General features: G+C 31.3%; 2 protein-coding genes across 3 annotated transcripts; both read right to left on the bottom strand.

Annotated features, from left to right (window-relative positions):
• Nucleotides 1-2,988: 2,988 nt before the first annotated feature.
• On the bottom strand, nt 2,989-8,881 carry LOC145950070 (uncharacterized). Its single transcript, XM_083060997.1, has 4 exons — nt 7,852-8,881; nt 6,621-6,834; nt 5,825-5,969; nt 2,989-3,054 (listed from the first exon to the last, which is right to left on the bottom strand). The coding sequence occupies exons 1-4, from the start codon at nt 8,879-8,881 to the stop codon at nt 2,989-2,991; spliced, it is 1,455 nt and encodes a 484-aa protein (XP_082917123.1).
• Nucleotides 8,882-13,832: 4,951 nt separating this feature from the next.
• On the bottom strand, nt 13,833-18,978 carry VND7 (vascular related NAC-domain protein 7). Of its 2 annotated transcripts, XM_083060010.1 has the most exons (4): nt 18,669-18,978; nt 17,239-17,413; nt 16,763-17,038; nt 13,833-14,803 (listed from the first exon to the last, which is right to left on the bottom strand). In XM_083060010.1, the coding sequence occupies exons 1-4, from the start codon at nt 18,921-18,923 to the stop codon at nt 14,241-14,243; spliced, it is 1,269 nt and encodes a 422-aa protein (XP_082916136.1). In that variant the 5' UTR covers nt 18,924-18,978; the 3' UTR covers nt 13,833-14,240. The 2 variants fall into 2 exon arrangements, with proteins under 2 accessions (XP_082916136.1, XP_082916138.1); XM_083060012.1 differs by lacking the exon at nt 18,669-18,978 and having other exon boundaries at nt 17,239-18,552.
• Nucleotides 18,979-20,605: the final 1,627 nt, after the last annotated feature.

Raw genomic sequence — 20,605 nt, 5'->3', positions numbered from 1 at the left:
ATAACGTCACAATTAGATGTTTAAATTTTTACTTGGAAAAGTATCTACATTTAATGTCCAATAGTGTAGTAAACAATGTTGTCTTCAAAGGAAGATTCTAGTGAGCTACCTAAAATTTTAGATATCATGAAAATAAGAATTTGTGATTATGTTTCAATTGAAAAATCAACATTGTTAAAAGAAAATTGAAATATAATAATATAATGTTAAAAGATATACACAACTTGCTCAATGTGTTGAATCAAGTTTAGTTAAATCAAATTCAACTAGAATTTATTATGATTTTTTCATAATTATTTTACATATTTTGTTATTTATTTTACATGTAAATAAAAATAATAATTAAAAAAATATATAAATTTAATAATATGTGTTTATATATGTATATTTGTATATGTTGAAATGATTCATGAGTCGAATTACACATAACTCAAGTTTAACTTATCAATTTAACAATTCATTTTTTAACCCAAGTTTCTCTCATTTGGTTCATAAGTTAAGTTTAACGAATTAATTGTCGAATTAAGTCTCAAACTAAGTTTGAGCTAATTTGATTCATTATCATCCTTACTTGTGGCTAAGAGAGATAACAAATCTTCATATTATTATAATTTTAGTTATATTTTATACACACATATAAGTTTGTATTTATGTAGGATTGTCATTAGTTGAATGTGGTCATTGTGATGGGTTTATCTTGAAGAAGAAATAAGTTTGGACCATGGTTTAGACATTTAAGTTAACATCTCCTTTACTATGCAACTATTTCATAGTGAATAGAGGTTGTTGTTCACTTTTGATGAGAGGTGACACATGAACACAAATTCCTTTTACCTTTCAATTAAGGAGATGGTCATCACTCTAGATAATGTGTCAACTCTCTTATACTTTTTTTTTCATTACGGAGTTGTGTTCATTATCATTTTTAGTCAAAAATGATGCTTACTTGTACCTTATGAATCTTCTTGAGGTTACCATTTTAGAGACATTCACATAGATTCTCATGACTTGGGGACACACAAATCGGATTAAGTTGGTTGCAAATTTTGTTCAAGATACACACTGATTGGTGCTTTAAGTATGCAACAAGAACTTTTCTACATTGTGTTTCATCATCTTTGTTAACAAGAGTGTCACATATGTTGATGAGACATTCTTAGAGATATTCTAGATGTATGACAAGTATGCATAAGGTGAATATATTTTTGTTTACTTGTTTGATCATCCTGATGATGCTAACATGCAATGTCAACCCAATATATTATTATGCCTAAAATAAATCTCAATGTGAGTTTTTTTAAAAATTATTAATGATATCTTTTGATAAAAAATAAAAATATTTTAGAGATGGATCTTGAAAAAAAAAATATTTATATATCTTTTAGAGACAAATATTTAAAAATAAAATTTTAAATACAAAAAATAACTTTTAAATATCCCTTAGACTAAACTTACTAATATGTATTAGAGTTAATCATCTATATACTGTCAGTGTAACTGTCAACCAATCATATCTTTTAATAGTGTCATGTTATTTGCTTATTTAATAAACTAAAAATAAAAAAAATAATTTAAAAGATATGATCGATTGTCAGTGTAAAGTTTTTTATATTGGTAGTGTATGGATGATTAACTCTATATATTATTCATGTGAATTAGGATATTATACGACTATTCTACAAGTATTAAAGTGTGTATTTTATTTTATAGAGTTTTGTTGTATATTTGTGTTAATTCAATTAGCCATGTAAAATATAGTTAAAACATGGATTTTTAAGCACTTTTTGAACATTGATTATTCTCGATTGATGCTTGAATATACGAAGGACGCATCCTTTGCCTGTTGGTGGGCACGTGTTAGGGATGCAACTTGCAAGTAACATGTTCCCACTCTGCACTATAATGAATGTATTGCAAATGAATGATCTCTCGTAAGTAGAGGTATTTTTACGACATTTGTTATTGTTAGGCTACTTCAAATGTGACTCATCAGTGCACCTTAATCTACTATAAAAGGTGTTATAACAATTTTGTTGGACTAGCACGGCAAAGTATAATTCGAGTGACTTTCATCCTTGTTTGGTAAGTGTATACATATTAAATCTTATATATTTTATGACAATTACATTATTCTATTCCTCAAATATGTTATGTTAATTATGCAACTTTAGTCCATAAACAAAGATGGTATATTTTTGTAACACTACATGATAGGAGTGATCAAAATTTGCCGAACTATTTGTAAACTAACAAACTCAGATAATGCATGCACATTGGGTTACTGTTTTTTGGGCATTGGATGAAATAATATAAAGTTTCGGTTTCAGATGGACAATTTGGCAACTGCAGGTTGAAAAAAGATAACCCATCAAAACGCGCACTCGACTGACTAATAAAAGAAAAGAAATTTTTTTATGTATAAATGACCTCGTAAAAAAAAAAAGTATGTCACTATTTACCGCAAAAAAGTCTGTCACAAAATTGTGAAGTTACAACTTATAATAATAATAATAATCTAAAAATGTGTGTCAGTGTAGGAAAAAAAAAATCAAAATGCGTAGCAATGTATAATATTTTTTTTTTAAAAATTAATCATAAAGGGAAGAGGGTTTCATATATATATATATATATATATATATATATATATATATTTATATATATATATGCCATTTCATATGTCTACAATTTCTTGATTATTCTTCATCTGTCTCTCGTGGATACATCTTCAAAATTCCACAACTCAGACTCGCCATCTTAAACTGTGACACCCTTACTACCCCAAAACATATATCGAAATAGTGTAACAAAATTAAAGAAAATAAACTTTTGAAATTGGTAAAAGGGTTCACATAACAAAAATTCAATACACCACATTAATAGAAATATCAAACCTAAAATACAAGAGTTTCTAAAATTGTTTTCAAAATAATATTACAGAATTTTCATAAATATCTTAAACTAGAAATCCTCTGCCCCGATGTCACACTATCAGAGCATTTTTCCAAATAAAACTGCTGACATACTATATACCAATTGCAGCTGGATCCTCTCCACCTAAAAATATTCACAATTTATACGGTGAGAAAAGAAAAATTATCTATATGCAAAACACATACAAACACATCACAGTATAATTTATTATAACAACTTGTTTATTTCATATAAATGTATATAGATTTAATTATCAAATATTCAACCATTTCACAAACCATTATACATGTCACTTTCACAATCATAAAATCATTTTCATGTCCATCAATATCACAATTAACACTATGCCAAGACCTCGCCACATCTGACACAAGTGATACAGGTTAATTGCCTCCCTTACTCACACCATACCAGGGGTACGCTCGTCCCTGAAGCATCACCTACCCAAGGTTCGTATCATCCCTGATTTACGAGGAGTACGCTCGTCCCTGAAGTATCCACCACACAGGGTTCGTATCATCCTTAATCCTTTAGTGTGAGTAACAACAATCACATTACAATCAGTACAATCTCTTGCAATTAACCCTATGTCAGGGCTGCCATAACTGACATAAGTGGTGGTGTTAACTGTTTTTCTCATCTCACACCATGCTAGGGTCACGCCTTCCCTGTAACACCACTTATACAGAGCCGTGCCATACTAGCCATCGATGTGAGACATCACAATCACAATCATATCACAACCATACAACATCTCATCAAATTTATAACACATGTATAATTCCATATAACAAATAAACTTAACAAAGTAAGATCTACATACCCCTCAAGCATATTATATCAATATTCTTCATTCTTACAAGTAATATAGCAATTAACTTTCCTTAACATAAAAGTTAATAGAATAACAGTGAAATTCCTAATTATTCCAAATTAGAAATTAATAGGAGGCTTGGCCGTCCATTCACATAAATTCCAAATTTTAAATCAATAGGAGGCTTGGCCGTCCATTCACATAAATCAAACGTTATTCTAAGAAATTCTACCCAATACCCTCATGTATTTTACATATAAATAACCCTCTTTTCCCCCGTACCTGATTAAATAGAAATTTGAGTAGAACTTCCTCTTCTTTTTTATTAACTAGGACCGGAACTAGAGCAGAACCTCCTCTCTTTCTAGATTCTTCTCTCTCTCTCTCTTTCTTCCTCCAGAATTTCCTTATCTCAAGTTATGAATTTCCTTCAGTCCCTAGCCTCTATTTATAGAAATTCTGGAATTACTATGCAGATTAAAATAATATTATATTTACTATGCACTATTCATTAAAATAATATTAATAGTAAAATACTGTGCATTCACGAGATTACTGTTCGTCCACGGATTTACTGTTCAAAAATACATATATTACTATTCAAAAATACGTATACGTGAATAGTAAAATACGTATACATAATAGTAAAATACATATAAAAAAAAATATGATAATCCTTTTAACAATCCCAATACATAAAAATAAAATTTTAGGATGTTACATTACTCCCCTCCTTTTAGAAATTTCGTCCCCGAAATTACCTGATGCAAATAAAAATAGATATGAAGCTTTCATCTTTTCCTCTAATTCCCAAGTAGCACTTTCAGGTATAGCTCCTCCCCAAATAACCTTTACCAAAAGAATTTCTTTACCCCTAAGTTGCTTTACCATTCGATCCTCGACTCTTATCGGGGTAGCTTCCACCGTCAAGTTCTCCTTAACCTCAATATGATCCGACTCAATCACATGCGAAGGATCGTGGATATATTTTCGAAGTTGAGAAATGTGAAAGACATCATGAAGATTTGACAAATTAGGAGGCAAAGCAATTTGGTAGGCAACATTGCCGACTCTTTTAAGAATTTGAAAAGGACCAATAAATCGAGGAGTAAGTTTTCTGGATTTTAATGCTCTGCCAACCCCAGTCCACGGAGTGACTTTCAAGAATACATGGTCACCTTCTTGAAATTCTAAATCCTTTCTTCTTCTGTCAGCATAACTTTTCTGTCTACTCTGAGCTGTCCTCATCCTATCCTGTATCAATTTAACTTTTTCAGTAGTTTGTTGCACAATCTCAGGTCCTAAGATGACATTGTCTCCAGGCTCACTCCAACACAAAGGAGTTCTACACCTCCTACCATACAAGGCTTCATAGGGTGCCATACCTATGCTAGAGTGGTAACTATTATTATAGGTAAACTCTATCAAAGGTAAAAGGCTATCCCAACTTCCTCCTTGGTCCAAAACACAGGTTCTAAGCAAATCCTCTAAAGACTGAATAGTCCTCTCAGTCTGACCATCAGTTTGAGGATGATATGCTGAACTAAGTCTCAGTTGGGTTCCCAAGGCTTGTTGTAGGCTCTCCCAAAATCTAGAGGTGAATCTAGGGTCTCTGTCTGAAATTATGCTAGATGGTATCCCATGCAATCTCATAATTTCATCAATGTACAATCTAGCCAATTTCTCTAGAGAATGCCTAATGTTAATAGGTAGAAAATGTGCACTCTTGGTCAACCTATCAACTATAACCCAAATGGAATCATGCCCTTTCCTAGTCCTAGGCAAAGCAACTACAAAGTCCATAGAAATGCTATCCCACTTCCACTCGGGTATACTCAAAGGCTGAAGTAGTCCTGAAGGTTTTTGATGCTCTATCTTAGCCTTCTGACATACTAGACAGGCACTCACAAATTCAGCTATATCTTTCTTCATCCTAGGCCACCAGAATATCTTCCTTAGGTCTTGATACATCTTAGTTGCTCCTGGATGAAAACTAAGCTTGCTCTTATGACCTTCTTCTAGTATCAGTCGTTTAAGTGTAGGGTTACTAGGCACACATACTCGATCTTTAAATCTTACCACTCCATCTGCACCCAAGGTAAATTCTTCTCCAATCCCTTGTCCTATATCCTTTCGTCTAGCCTCTAGAAATGAATCCATTAACTGTGCTTCGCTAATTTCCCCCAACAACTCACTAGTCACCCGAGTCATACCTAGTCTTACACTATTATGGTTCACTTCACAAGTCAGACTCAAGTCTCTAAATTGTGTCAAAAGATCCATCTCTCTAATCATAAGAGAAGACAAATGCAAAGATTTTCTACTCAAGGCATCAGCTACCACATTAGCTTTTCCTGGATGATAATTAAGATCAAAATCATAGTCTTTAAGGAATTCCAACCATCTCCTTTGTCTCATATTTAATTCTTTTTGGTCAAATAAATACCTAAGACTCTTATGATCACTAAACACCTCAAATTTTGAACCATACAAATAATGTCTCCAAATCTTAAGTGTGAATACCACAGCTGCTAATTCAAGATCATGGGTGGGGTAATTCCTCTCATGTACCTTCAATTGTCTGGATGCATAAGATACAACCCTACCCTCTTGCATTAATACACCACCCAAACCCATCTTAGAAGCGTCACAGTAAACCACAAAAGTCTTACTAAGATCAGGCAATACTAAAACAGGTGCACTAGTCAATTTTTCCTTAAGGGTTCGGAAACTATCTTCACATTTACTATCCCATACAAACATAACTCCTTTCCTAGTCAAACTTGTCAAGGGTAATGCTAACTTAGAGAATCCTTCTATGAATCTTCTATAGTATCCAGCCAATCCAAGGAAACTCCTAATCTCACTAACTGACTTAGGTGTCTCCCAATTAAGCACAGCCTCAACCTTAGATGGATCCACTGCTATTCCCCCACTTGAAATTACATGTCCTAAGAAACTCACCTCCTCTAGCCAAAAATCACACTTGGACAACTTAGCATAAAGTTGTTTCTCCCTGAGAGTTTGTAGTACTACCCTTAAGTGTTCCTCATGCTCCTCATTAGTCTTAGAATAAACTAGTATGTCATCTATAAAGACAACTACAAATTTATCCAAGTATGGATGAAGAATCCGGTTCATGTAGTCCATAAAAATTGCAGGAGCATTTGTCACACCGAAAGGCATTACTAGATACTCATAGTGTCCATAGCGAGTTCTAAAGGCTGTCTTAGGTACATCTTCTTCCTTAACCCTAATCTGGTGGTATCCTGATCTAAGATCAATCTTACTAAACACACAAGCACCTGCCAACTGATCCATAAGATCATCTATCCTAGGCAATGGATATTTGTTCTTAATGGTCACTTTGTTCAACTGGCGATAATCCACACACAATCTCATGCTACCATCTTTCTTTTTGACTAAGAGTACGGGTGCTCCCCAAGGTGATACACTAGGTCTCACAAACCCCTTCTCCAACAATTCTTCTATTTGCTTTTTCAGTTCCACTAACTCTATGGGTGACATCCTATAAGGTGCAATAGAAATAGGTCCTGCTCCTGGAACTAAATCTATGGAAAATTCTACTTCTCTTCTAGGTGGTAAGCTAGACACCTCAGAGAAGACATCCGAAAAGTCACATACAACAGGCAGTTCATTTACTGAAACATTTTTCTCAGAATTTAAAGAAGCTAACAACATGTACACTTGGGCATCCGCTTGCATAGACACCTTAACTTGGTTGGCAGTCAAATAATCCTTACTCACTCTTTCAACAGGTTCACCAAAAACAATAGATTTACAAGCACAGTTCAAAAGGACATGATTGGAAGATAACCAGTCCATACCCAGAATAACATCTAGTTGACTTAGAGGTAAACAAATTAAGTCAACCAGGAAATCTCTACCTTCAATAGTTAGAGGACATTTTGGACAGACATCAGAAGTAATTACAGAACCATTAGTGGGTGTTTCGACAATTAACTCAAAAGATAAGGAAGAGACAGGTAATTTTAACTTAGACACACATGCGTGTGATATAAAAGAGTGAGTTGCACCAGAATCATATAAAACGGTTAAAGGAGTTCCATTAATGAAACACATACCCTGAATTAAGTCCTCGGATTGAGTAGTTTCAGCACCACTCAAAGCAAATACTCTTCCTGTGGTTCGAGGTTTGTTAGCGTTCCCTTCAATCTCTGTTGTTTCTTTCCTATTCTGAGGACATTCACTAGCCTTGTGTCCTTCTGCTTTGCATTTGAAGCATATCAGTACCTTTTGCATCCGACACTCAGCTGCTTTATGACCTGACTTTCCACAGTTATAGCAGTTTTTGTGTGGAACAATACTCCGATTTCCACCTCCAGAAAGTTGGCTAGCTTGGTTTCCTTGCACAAAGTCCTGATTATTCACTTTAGTATTCGCATTTCCAGCAGGCTTGTTATAAGGTTTACCTTTATTGGATGAACCAAACTTATTATTTCTCATTGGTCCTCCACTTTTATAATGAGTTACCCTAGCTTGGTTGTCCTCATCATAAACTCTACACTTGTTTACCAATTCATGGTAGTGCGTGATCCCTTGATAATTGAACACTTGTTTAATCTCTGGGCGAAGACCGCTCACAAACTTTACGCATTTGTCCTCCTCATTGCCCACACCGTCGTACATAGGGCAGAATCTCACCAAATCTTCAAACTTAGTCACATACTCGGCCACCGAATCTTCTCCTTGTTTTAACTCAAGAAATTCTACCTGTTTCTTGTGTCTTACATCTCGGGGAAAATATTTCTCCAAGAATAACCGCTTGAAAGAATCCCAACTTACTTGGGTTCCTATGGCTATTATTCTTTGCCAAGTACTTTGCCACCAGATACCAGCTTCTCCAGAGAGCATGAAGGTAGCCAAAGTCACCTTCTGCGTCACAGGACATCCCATGACTTGGAATATCTTTTCAATTTCAAATATCCAGTCAGCAGCTCCGTCAGGATTATAGCCTCCACGAAAACTTGGTGGATTATTTCGCTGGAATCTTTCTAGCCAATCAACTTCTGGTCGTTGGTTCAAATTACCAAGAGCCTGAGCCATTGCTTGCAGAGCGTCGGCGATTGCAAGATCATTTCTACCTCCTGCCATTGTTTTTCTGTCCTCCCAGAAAAATTAACAATTATGTTTTAAAAACAACAATTTTAATCAATTGTCGTTTTAACAAATCAATATGTTCAACAATCAATTTACTACAACATTCATTTATCAAACAAGCACAATAGACTCATAACTCACGGCCGATTGAATCGACCTGCTCTGATACCACTAAATGTGACACCCTTACTACCCCAAAACATATATCGAAATAGTGTAACAAAATTAAAGAAAATAAACTTTTGAAATTGGTAAAAGGGTTCACATAACAAAAATTCAATACACCACATTAATAGAAATATCAAACCTAAAATACAAGAGTTTCTAAAATTGTTTTCAAAATAATATTACAGAATTTTCATAAATATCTTAAACTAGAAATCCTCTGCCCCGATGTCACACTATCAGAGCATTTTTCCAAATAAAACTGCTGACATACTATATACCAATTGCAGCTGGATCCTCTCCACCTAAAAATATCCACAATTTATACGGTGAGAAAAGAAAAATTATCTATATGCAAAACACATACAAACACATCACAGTATAATTTATTATAACAACTTGTTTATTTCATATAAATGTATATAGATTTAATTATCAAATATTCAACCATTTCACAAACCATTATACATGTCACTTTCACAATCATAAAATCATTTTCATGTCCATCAATATCACAATTAACACTATGCCAAGACCTCGCCACATCTGACACAAGTGATACAGGTTAATTGCCTCCCTTACTCACACCATACCAGGGGTACGCTCGTCCCTGAAGCATCACCTACCCAAGGTTCGTATCATCCCTGATTTACGAGGAGTACGCTCGTCCCTGAAGTATCCACCACACAGGGTTCGTATCATCCTTAATCCTTTAGTGTGAGTAACAACAATCACATTACAATCAGTACAATCTCTTGCAATTAACCCTATGTCAGGGCTGCCATAACTGACATAAGTGGTGGTGTTAACTGTTTTTCTCATCTCACACCATGCTAGGGTCACGCCTTCCCTGTAACACCACTTATACAGAGCCGTGCCATACTAGCCATCGATGTGAGACATCACAATCACAATCATATCACAACCATACAACATCTCATCAAATTTATAACACATGTATAATTCCATATAACAAATAAACTTAACAAAGTAAGATCTACATACCCCTCAAGCATATTATATCAATATTCTTCATTCTTACAAGTAATATAGCAATTAACTTTCCTTAACATAAAAGTTAATAGAATAACAGTGAAATTCCTAATTATTCCAAATTAGAAATTAATAGGAGGCTTGGCCGTCCATTCACATAAATTCCAAATTTTAAATCAATAGGAGGCTTGGCCGTCCATTCACATAAATCAAACGTTATTCTAAGAAATTCTACCCAATACCCTCATGTATTTTACATATAAATAACCCTCTTTTCCCCCGTACCTGATTAAATAGAAATTTGAGTAGAACTTCCTCTTCTTTTTTATTAACTAGGACCGGAACTAGAGCAGAACCTCCTCTCTTTCTAGATTCTTCTCTCTCTCTCTCTTTCTTCCTCCAGAATTTCCTTATCTCAAGTTATGAATTTCCTTCAGTCCCTAGCCTCTATTTATAGAAATTCTGGAATTACTATGCAGATTAAAATAATATTATATTTACTATGCACTATTCATTAAAATAATATTAATAGTAAAATACTGTGCATTCACGAGATTACTGTTCGTCCACGGATTTACTGTTCAAAAATACATATATTACTATTCAAAAATACGTATACGTGAATAGTAAAATACGTATACATAATAGTAAAATACATATAAAAAAAAATATGATAATCCTTTTAACAATCCCAATACATAAAAATAAAATTTTAGGATGTTACATAAACTCCACAATCCAACCAGTTAATCTTTAGTCTCTTCAAATAATTGAAGTATTTGTACTCGACAGTCAAATTTTCATGCAAGGTGAATTCATTCACCAAAATTTTCTTTTCTCTAATTAAGTGTGTTGCCATTTTCATATATCATATACAAACTTAAAACATGCATTGCTTCAAGTGTTACAGTATGAAAAGCAGCATTTGGGTAGATTCCAAAGTTTTGTTTCTAAAAAGTTATAAAATACTTTTGGAAACTATATTTTAAAATATTTACGTATTGTCAAATAGATATTCTAGAAATTGGATTTAGAAAATTTATTTTTTTAAAAAACTACAAAATAAGGAAAGAGGTGTGGAAAAAAGAAAGAAAAAAGGAAAGTGGAAATAAAAGTAACCGTAAGGGTAAGGTAAGGATGAGTGTTAAGCTTACAAATTTATGCAAAACAATGGGGCAGCCCATTAAGCCTCGTCAATGGTTTGCGTCAGCCATTTGTTTGGTCCAACTAGACAAATGTTTTGGACCTGAGCATAATAAAATTGAACCAAAATAAAGCCAATACTATTCAAAATAATTTATCAAGTTAAATAATAAAATAAAATTATATAATACCTGAAGGACTTAAAAAAATATCATATATATTATTATTTGAATAATTGATATATATATATATATATATATATATATATATATATTTGACTCAATATAATATTTTCAATTTTTTAAAATCTTTTATTTTATTTCTAAAAATTTGTCATTTATTTATTGTTTATTTATAAGTTCATAATTCTCGTGTATTAGTTCAATAAGTTTATTCCAAAAGAAAATTTTTAAGTTGAATAAGTTAAAAAATATTAAATTTTTATCATTAAATATTTTTAATTACGTAAAAAATAAATATTAATAATATTTTTTGCTTAAATATAATAATTTTTTAATAAAAATAATTTTTTAGCCTATATTCTTAATGTGCAAGATAAAAATCACAATAAGCTTTATCTATAATAAAAGTGTAAATTACTTGATTTTTATTTACAATAAGACTTTAAAAATCATGCTATAAATTTTTATTTTAAATCGTGATATAAATATTTATTTTATTAGTTTATAATTATATATTTTTTTTCACAATATAAATATATTTCTATATATATTCCATTAAATATTTTTATAGCAAGATATTATTTGTAACTTAAAAAAATATAATTAAAAATATATGATATTTTAATTGCAGTCATCTAATACACAATGATATACTAGTAGGCTAATATGATTACAACAATATTGTAATTTTCTTGTGTAACGCAGGTTACGCCGCTAAATCGACTCAATTATATATATATATATATATATATATATATGTCAATTAACGTTTACATCTTGCAGTCACATGCATTGGAATTGAAGGTTCCTATTTTCAATTGATGTAATTAGTTAGTTCTAAATGGAGCCAAGTGTGTGGGACACACATCTTCGTGAGTTTTTGTTGCATGTTTATGAGATAGCACTAATTATTTTAGACCAAATTTTTTTTAAGGAATTTCATACCAAACAAGAACAAATACCAGCAAGATATGACATAATAAATCGGTAGATAACTTTATTTTTTAAGTATATAATAAAATCTCAAGTTATAATTATATAAAAATATTTATTAGATAATGTCAACTCTTTAAATAAATATATTTAGTATTTTAAAAATCCTTAACCGAAAACTAAGATTTACCTGATTTACAAAAAAAAAAAGGCGAAATGAAAAAAGAAGAAATTAGTCGTTTGACGTAAGCTGAGACCTACTTGGTTTACGAAAATGACCAAACAAAAAACAAAGGAGGAAGATAAATTAAGTTAAAAACTTTGTAATTCTTTTGTTTACCCGTTTTTTTTTTTTTTTTTTCAACAAGCTTTCTCAAAATTCCATGAACTACTAATTAATAGTATATATTAATATTTAATAAACTAAAGAAAATGATACAGTACGTTCTTAATTATATTATATATATAGTCATGTTTTACATGCAAATATTTTCAGACCTCTAATAATTGAATTTCTACTTTTAATTTTTTATTTCGCAGCTCACAATAATGCCCCACAGAATAAAAAGGCATTTTGAATATTTTGAAAACACAGGCTTGGTGGTTGATGTCTGGTTGACCACGCTCAAGTCAATACCAATGACATTAGCATTTGTTTCCATTCCTTCTCTCACTAATTAAAAATACTAATTGGTTGGGTCTCCCAAAGCATATGTGGTCCTCAACCTCATATATCTTAGCCAATTCATAATGTGTTGAAAAAACTCAAGCCTACATTTTATTAATTGCCTCGTAAACACACTAATTTAAAACCAGTCAAAGGATTACTAAAATATAAAGTCTTTATACATAAAAATCTGACATTAAATGTAATATTATACACAACTTATCATTATCACTCATTTACTTTATATATATATATATATAGGTAAAAAAATAAATGACTACAACTCATTCTTACGTCTATTTAATTATAAAAACAACACATTGGCCCAAGAAAAAAAAAAAAGAGTGAAAAATTAAGATAATGCTATTTTTTAGTCAGAGGAACAAAAAAAGAAATAGAAAAATAGGAACAAATAATTTCAATACCTCACGATAGTATTATAAATTAAAATGTTGTTTATTAATAATAGAAGATTGATATTGTTCTCGTAAAAAAAAATGATTACAATATATTTTACAAGTCATTTTTTTCTTCTATTATCATCACTCATCTTATTTCACATATATTTTCTCTCTCTCTCTCTTTTCTTAAATAGTGTTTTAGTTGAGAAAGTATTGTTAAAATAATATTACTTAAAAAAATTACACTTAATAATTCTCACTTATATTTAAAGTTCGAGCCGTATTATCGTTATTATAATATATATATAATTCAACCACTCAGAAAATAATTTTAATGTAATTAATGTGGGTCTTAAGATATTCCTTCTAATTGAGAAAAGAAAATAGTGAAGATAGCAATGAACTCAAAAGTCAAACTCCCCTCCTCTCATGTATTGATGAATATATAACACACAATGCTCTCACAAAATACAGATGATGACGTCTTATAGGAATAGATTAAAGCAAAGAAAAGCCACACTACATGCAATAAAGAGAATGTACATTTATAAGTGACATAACAAAGGAAGGACAGTAAAAAGTTAAACATATAGTACCCAAAAAAGAAAAAGAAAATGATCTTCTGAAATCTAAACAAAGGAGAGATTCACTCTTCAAGCGAATCTCCTTTTATCACGAAAAAATATACTATATAATATATATCATCATCACCTAAAAGGCTTTGGTTCAATCTCCAGCTGCAACTTCTAAATTAGCTTATGGTAGTAAGATAAATGGAAAACTATGATATAACGAAGAATATCCATTATCTTACTTAGACTTTATTCATTAATCGGCTATGGATCATCGATGGTGACATGACACACAAGTTATGAATCAGCAGGGAAGCATCCTAGGATATGACTAGCTTGATTTTGAGGTTGTAGCTCATGGTTATGTGGCATCATCAAGGGCAAGTTTGGATGTGAAAAATAAGCTGCATCACTCAATTGTGACCCAAACAAGTTGTCCAAGCTCTTCCAATCAATGCCACCTTGTCCAGTACTGTTATTGCTCCTTTCAATTTCATCACTGCAATATTCCTCATTTGTTAGGGCATTATTAGGGTTGTTACATTCTTTGATTTCAGTTGGACTATCTAGCTGTGGAAGATCAATGAGTTGTAATTTGTTGTCCATAACAGCTTGGTTTGACAAATTCATCAAGTGTTGCTGATCCGAGCTGAAGGGGTGACTAAAACTTGCACCTTCAGAAGGAAGAACCTGAACCACATTTGTTTCGTTCAAAATGTCAGCAATGGATAAGGGTCTTGCGTAGCTTTGATCTCTGAAGAAGTGTTGTTGTTGACTACTGCTACTGCTGCACCATGGTTCATAACCTTGCCTTTGACTTGGACTAGGCTTTCGAAATGCTCGACACACCACCCATCCTTCTTCCTGCAATGGGAATTTGCTACCATGTTCAGCTTTTTTCATCACCTCTTCATGAGATACGTTCTTCTGTATTATTATTGTTATGAACATAATATAAAGAAGGACAAGCGTGTCGTAATTTGCGTTTGCTTCTTTGAGCTTTATGAAAGGCAAAGTGCCTTTTGAGAAAGTGGATTTCTTTTCATTGCATGTTTGAAAATTTGGGTATGTGTAACGAGTCCTAAAGATGCTATATACCTCTTAAACTAAATAATTTGATTCTTTTACTATCCAAAAATTTTATACCCTATAGCTATACCTCTACTTGTTGCTGGAAAGCAAGCAAAAAAGAAAAAATAAATTAAAAGAATGGTATAGAATTTCGAGTGTAATTTTTTTTCCCTTATCAAGTATTGCCTCGTTCTTGAAAAGTATATAATATTAAAAGGTGATTGAAAAGTAAAGGAAATGAAAGAGAGTCAATATCAAACTTTTTTCTTTTACTATATATAAACAAAATTCAGTAAAAAGATATTTTATTTGCATAGACTTTTTATACTCTTTCGCACTTCCACAGTAAGATGTCAAATCGATGAAGACAGACAAAAAATAAATTACGTTTTATGATTATGTTAAATAAGTGTGAAAATATATACCAAGGCTTACAAATAGAAAAGTTCTCCACAAATATTACTTAAGCTATCTTTTGTTACTTTGCATCATAGGAATAGAAATATTGAATCACACAAAGCAACTTTTGCTGAGATTAGCTACCAAGTTTTTCAAATTTATGAAATATTCTATGTACACACATATATATATATATATATATATATATATATATATATATACTAATGGATATCTACGTACGTGTTTGGTATTGAACACAAAAGCGTATTTTGATACTCAATTTCCAACCTTAAATAGCTTTCATTTATAAGGATGTCATTAAATTAAAACAAATTAACACATCATTGTTTGATTTGAAAATTTCATAATAATGATAATAATAATAATATAAATTTGTAATGAGTTTTATTGTAAAAAAAAATAATTAATAAGCATGATTTCATCACCACAGTTTAAGGTCGATCAATGTTTAACTCGTGCAGTTAGGATAGTGATATATGAAAATAAAATTAAAAAATATGCATTGATATGAAACAATATTTATTATGTTGAAAATATAAAAAAAAAGTGTCCAATAATTGTTTAAGGTAACTATAAATTTTTTTAATATAATATGTTGAATATTACTTTAATTAGTATTTTAAGTACTTATTAACAAAATAATTAAAAATTGAAATACTGAAAGAAAAAAAAGAGGATAAACCCGAAGTATATATTTAAATAGAATTTCTCCCAAAAAAATTAAATAATCTAAAAACCATTTGGTTCAAATTATTACATGAAAGAATTTAAAGGTCAAATGCATGTATATAAAAGGGAGAAAAGAGAAGCAAGAGGCCGGATTCCATACCGTTCAACAAGACTCACAAGGATATTGTAAAAAATAAAAAAATTCCAAAAAAATTGTGTTCAAAAGTGTCATTCCATTGGTGCAATTTGAAAAAGAGAGCGTATATGTTTGAAAATGAAGTGTATGGAGCAGGAAAAGTACTGTTTTGAGTGGTTAAAATAGTTTTGATGACCCCACTATATTGATCAAAATGGCGACATGTTTTGCTTCTCCTTAACTTACGTAATGCATACGAGATTATTTTTCTTCTCCATAATATTAGAGTAAACAAATTATTGAAAACTACCATATTGAATTATAATTTTCATTGTTAGTAGATAGACAACTTAAATTGATAATTCTTGATATAAAGTTTGATTGAGCACAAATTTAGAACTAACTTTGAAATTTTTTTTAATTAAAAAATACTATTTATTTTCAATAAAGTAGTTTTAAAAATATTTTTAACTCATGTCCAAACATATTATGTATAATTTAAGTAGAGAAGAAATGAATTAACTTGCCTGTGGAGGGCCATGTTCAGAGGTTTGATGCCTATATTCATGCATAATCCAGTCTGTTTTCCTTCCATTAGGGGCACGTCCCTTGTAGAAGACCAAGGTCTTCCTCATCCCTATGATTCTATTTTTCGACATTACAGCTTTGTCCCTTCCTGTTGCTTTCCAGAATCCAGCAGCAGTGGCCCTGTTAGTTCTTGTCCCTGTTGGATACTTCTTATCTTTGTGGCTGAAAAAGTACCACTCATTCTGTTGCTCATACCCTAGCTTGCACCTATCTGCATATTTCAACCACATCAACTTATTGTAACAATATATAATGTCATAATATGTATATCTCCATGTAAGCTAGGTGTTATGACATATATTGGTATAATCTCTAAAGTTGACTTTTGTTTTTTAATTATTGTCACTTAAAAGATTATTATGAGCCTTTAAACATTAGTGACAAAATTGCATTGTGATAACTAATATATACCTTGTATGTCCCATGGTTCCATTTTGTAGAGATCAATCTCAACAATAACATCTAGGTCGATTTTTAGCGAGTTGATCTTTCTCTTGAGGTAGTACCCCACAAGCTCCTCTTCTGTTGGATGAAATCTAAATCCTGGAGGCACACATGATTCCATATCAATTGATGATGATCTCTCCTGAAAGAAACAAAGGAAAAGGATCATAATTAGTTATGTGAAATCAATAAGACCATTTATGTTTTAGCTTTGATTTGAATATGAGTATAAAATTAAGTTTGTCTTGTTCTCTTTTACGTGCACCAAGAGAGAAAAATAATAATTATCAAACATAAAAAAAAAAGATGCTCAAATTCTTTTGGCCAGGTAAGGGGCAGCACTGGAAGATAAGGGAACAAAATTCAATGGCCATTGGCTCTGCACTGCTCTTCATCAAAGTCATTAAATTTACAACCTTATAGCTCTAAAGAAAACTCTAGGGATGAGATATTTAGAAGTAATGATGACGATGATGATGTATAACTTTGTTATTGGACCCAACAATTGTGCAGCATGTGCAATGACAAAATTGGCAGACCATGTGTGGAACCCACCATTAATAAAAAAAATTAACTAACAAGATAGGCCTATGATTAATCCTAAGAAGCACTTTTTATTGTGCCTTTATTTGCATGACATGAAGTTGGCAAAAGTATATTGAACACAAAAGTTGGCCGAAAAGCTTGACTTTGCTGTCACAAGCATGTCACATTTCTTTGAGTGCAGTGCACTCCCAACGCCTGCTGGTGGTGGAGAAAGACCTGCCCTAGCTGTCGTGATCACAATTCACGACCACCATGTAGCAGCTAGCAACCATCATACAGATAAAGTTCCACTCATCAACTTAAGCTAATTTTCACAATTTTCCAGAGACACAATCACTACCCATGTAGCCCTAACTAACTAATACTAATAGACTTAATTTTTTTCTCGCTAATGGGGGAGACTATTTCATTCATGGTTTGAAAATTTTCAAATTCATCATATCTCTCTCTTTTTCTACTGTTAAGATCATGATATATACACGTTCTCAGTTGACAAAACCAAATCATACCAGACTTGGATTGGTGCCATTCATTCTTGTTAAGAAAATTAAAGTACTAACAAATGTGAAAGAAAAGCAAGCTAGAAACCCATTTATCATTTTTGAGGCTTGTAGAATGTAGATAGACAATTAGACATGACATGATCACATGAATAATAACACATCAGAAGCTCTTTTTTTTTTTTTTTTTTTTTTTTTTTTTTTTTTTAATTTTTAAATGCTGTAGTCCCTTGAGATGGAAAAACCCTCCAGAAGATTATTACCAAATGGATTCAAGGAGGTTTCAGACTTCTCTTGACATGCTGTTGAGAAAAGAAAAAAGAAACAACCGTTATACATATGAATACTCACAGGAATTTGGGTTAACGTCATCTTCTTCTTGACCTTGCTAGCTAAAGGCACTGAAATAGGATTAAAGGAAGAGAGAGAGAGAGAGAAAAGGAGGGAGAGAGAGATGTGTTGAAGTAAAGTGAAGGTGAATGTTTGTTTAAAGAGAGGTAGAAGAGTTATATATATATATATGTATTTGCAAGAGCATGAGATCAGAGAATGTTGTACAGAAAAGAAGCAGAAGAATAATATATATATAGACATATATAGAAACATATTGTAGATGAGGTTATTGATTGCGCGTGGGGTGGCAGATAGATGGAAAGGTCTTTGTTTGGACGGCGTGACACCGAGTTTTCACGCCACCCCCTTCCACCGCTATATTGTACCCTAAGCCTTTTCCATCACTTTAAACAACAATGCTACAGTTCTGCTTAATTTTAACCAAATATATTATTAACTATATGCAATTAATGGATCATAGTCTCATAAACATGCTTGGTTAATATTAATGAATCATTCCACTAGATCAGAGGGTCTCACACTATATAACAATTAAACACAATTAGTGTATGTATACATGCATGTCACATTCTTCTCCTCCTTCACCACATTGAGGTTTCACAATTGTCTGTTTGGTGCGCCGTCCCTGGACATTTGGCACCATTGCTTTTTGGACATGTGGAAGCTATCACAGACTCCTAAGCTGTCCATATCAATATGTTAATCATTTGTGTCTTGTGGCTTTAGTGTTTTCATATGCATACCATGAGACCTCCACCAAAGTTTATCCGATTATTGTTTAGCCGGGTGTGCTCTAGAATTTGCATTCTCTGCATAGTGCAACACCTCCATCATAACTAATCTTCTGTCATCTGTAATTAACTATATTATCAGATCATTGGATCGATAAAACATTATGTCAAATATAAAAAACATGTATACATATACACAGAATGAGTAAATCACACCGATATATCATCCTTAATTGTTCCAAAAATAATATGTGAAACACATTATATACTACGTATTCTTATGAGAGGTTAATGTCAAATTCCAAAATACAAAAAAATTATATTAAGTTCGTCTGGATATAAGTTAAACTAGAAGTGTTTTTAAAAACTTTTTTTATTGAAAATAAATAATATTTTTTAGTAGATAAATTCTTAAAAACACTTTTAAATTTATATTCAAACATGTTAATAATGTAATTTATTCTAAAATAACTTATTTATGTACTTCATTGTCATTTAATTACAAAATATTATATATATGTTATTAGATTTGTTGATTTTTACGATAAATATATAATAAAAGTTATAAAAAATAAGTTTTGATAATTAGTTAATAGTATAAAAACTTTAGGACTAACTACGTATTAAACTCATTCATATATACATAGATATATTATTACAACAAAATTTATTATTATCGACAATTATTTAATGATAATAAATTAATTGTCTTTATTTTATTATTTAATACAAATATTAATGACTAATATATAATGACTACTAAAAATGTATTTACATCACACCAAACTTTACTAATAGCGACAATTATTTATTGAAAAAAACTTAAGTCTTACATTAACTAGAAATAAAATAATTAAAAAATATATAAATGAATGATAACTCTCACCTTACAAGTTTATTTTGTATGGTTGAATTAAACTTATAACTTATTATTCTAAGTTGTATTAGATTACTCACCATTACCAAACTCAATAAAAGATAAGATAATTAAAAAAATAAGGAAATTAAAGAATATATAAGTAAAAGAAAACTTTCATCTTACAAGTCTCACATCGACTAGGAATAAGATAATTAAAGAGTATTTGTATCTTACAAGTTGCACATCGACTAGAAAATAAAAAAATACCACAACTAAATATTTTAGCGACACCACATATAATGACTAATGTGAAAATGCCGGTAAAAGATTTTATAGCAATTTTT

The sequence above is a fragment of the Cajanus cajan genome, chromosome 7, assembly GCF_000230855.2.
Source record: "Cajanus cajan strain Asha chromosome 7, NIPB_CcT2T_4, whole genome shotgun sequence".
NCBI lineage: Eukaryota > Viridiplantae > Streptophyta > Magnoliopsida > Fabales > Fabaceae > Cajanus > Cajanus cajan.
The sequence above is the reverse complement of the archived record's forward strand: the minus strand, read 5'-3'. Positions and strand labels throughout refer to the sequence as shown.

Bases quoted from the DNA above. Each gene is read 5' to 3' on its own strand.
- VND7 (XM_083060010.1), bottom strand. From the start codon at position 18,923: ATGTTTCTATATATGTCTATATATATATTATTCTTCTGCTTCTTTTCT. The intron at 17,414-18,668 runs GTGAGTATTCAT...TGTTTCTTTCAG, and splicing joins TGACGTTAACCCAAATTCCT to GAGAGATCATCATCAATTGA. The intron at 17,039-17,238 runs GTATATATTAGT...TGAAATATGCAG, and splicing joins GGAACCATGGGACATACAAG to ATAGGTGCAAGCTAGGGTAT.
- LOC145950070 (XM_083060997.1), bottom strand. From the start codon at position 8,881: ATGGCAGGAGGTAGAAATGATCTTGCAATCGCCGACGCTCTGCAAGCA. The intron at 6,835-7,851 runs GTATGTGTTTCA...TTGTCTTTATAG, and splicing joins ATCCGAGGACTTAATTCAGG to ATGACATACTAGTTTATTCT. The intron at 3,055-5,824 runs GTAAGATTTAAA...GAATATTTTTAG, and splicing joins CCTTGGGTGCAGATGGAGTG to GTGGAGAGGATCCAGCTGCA.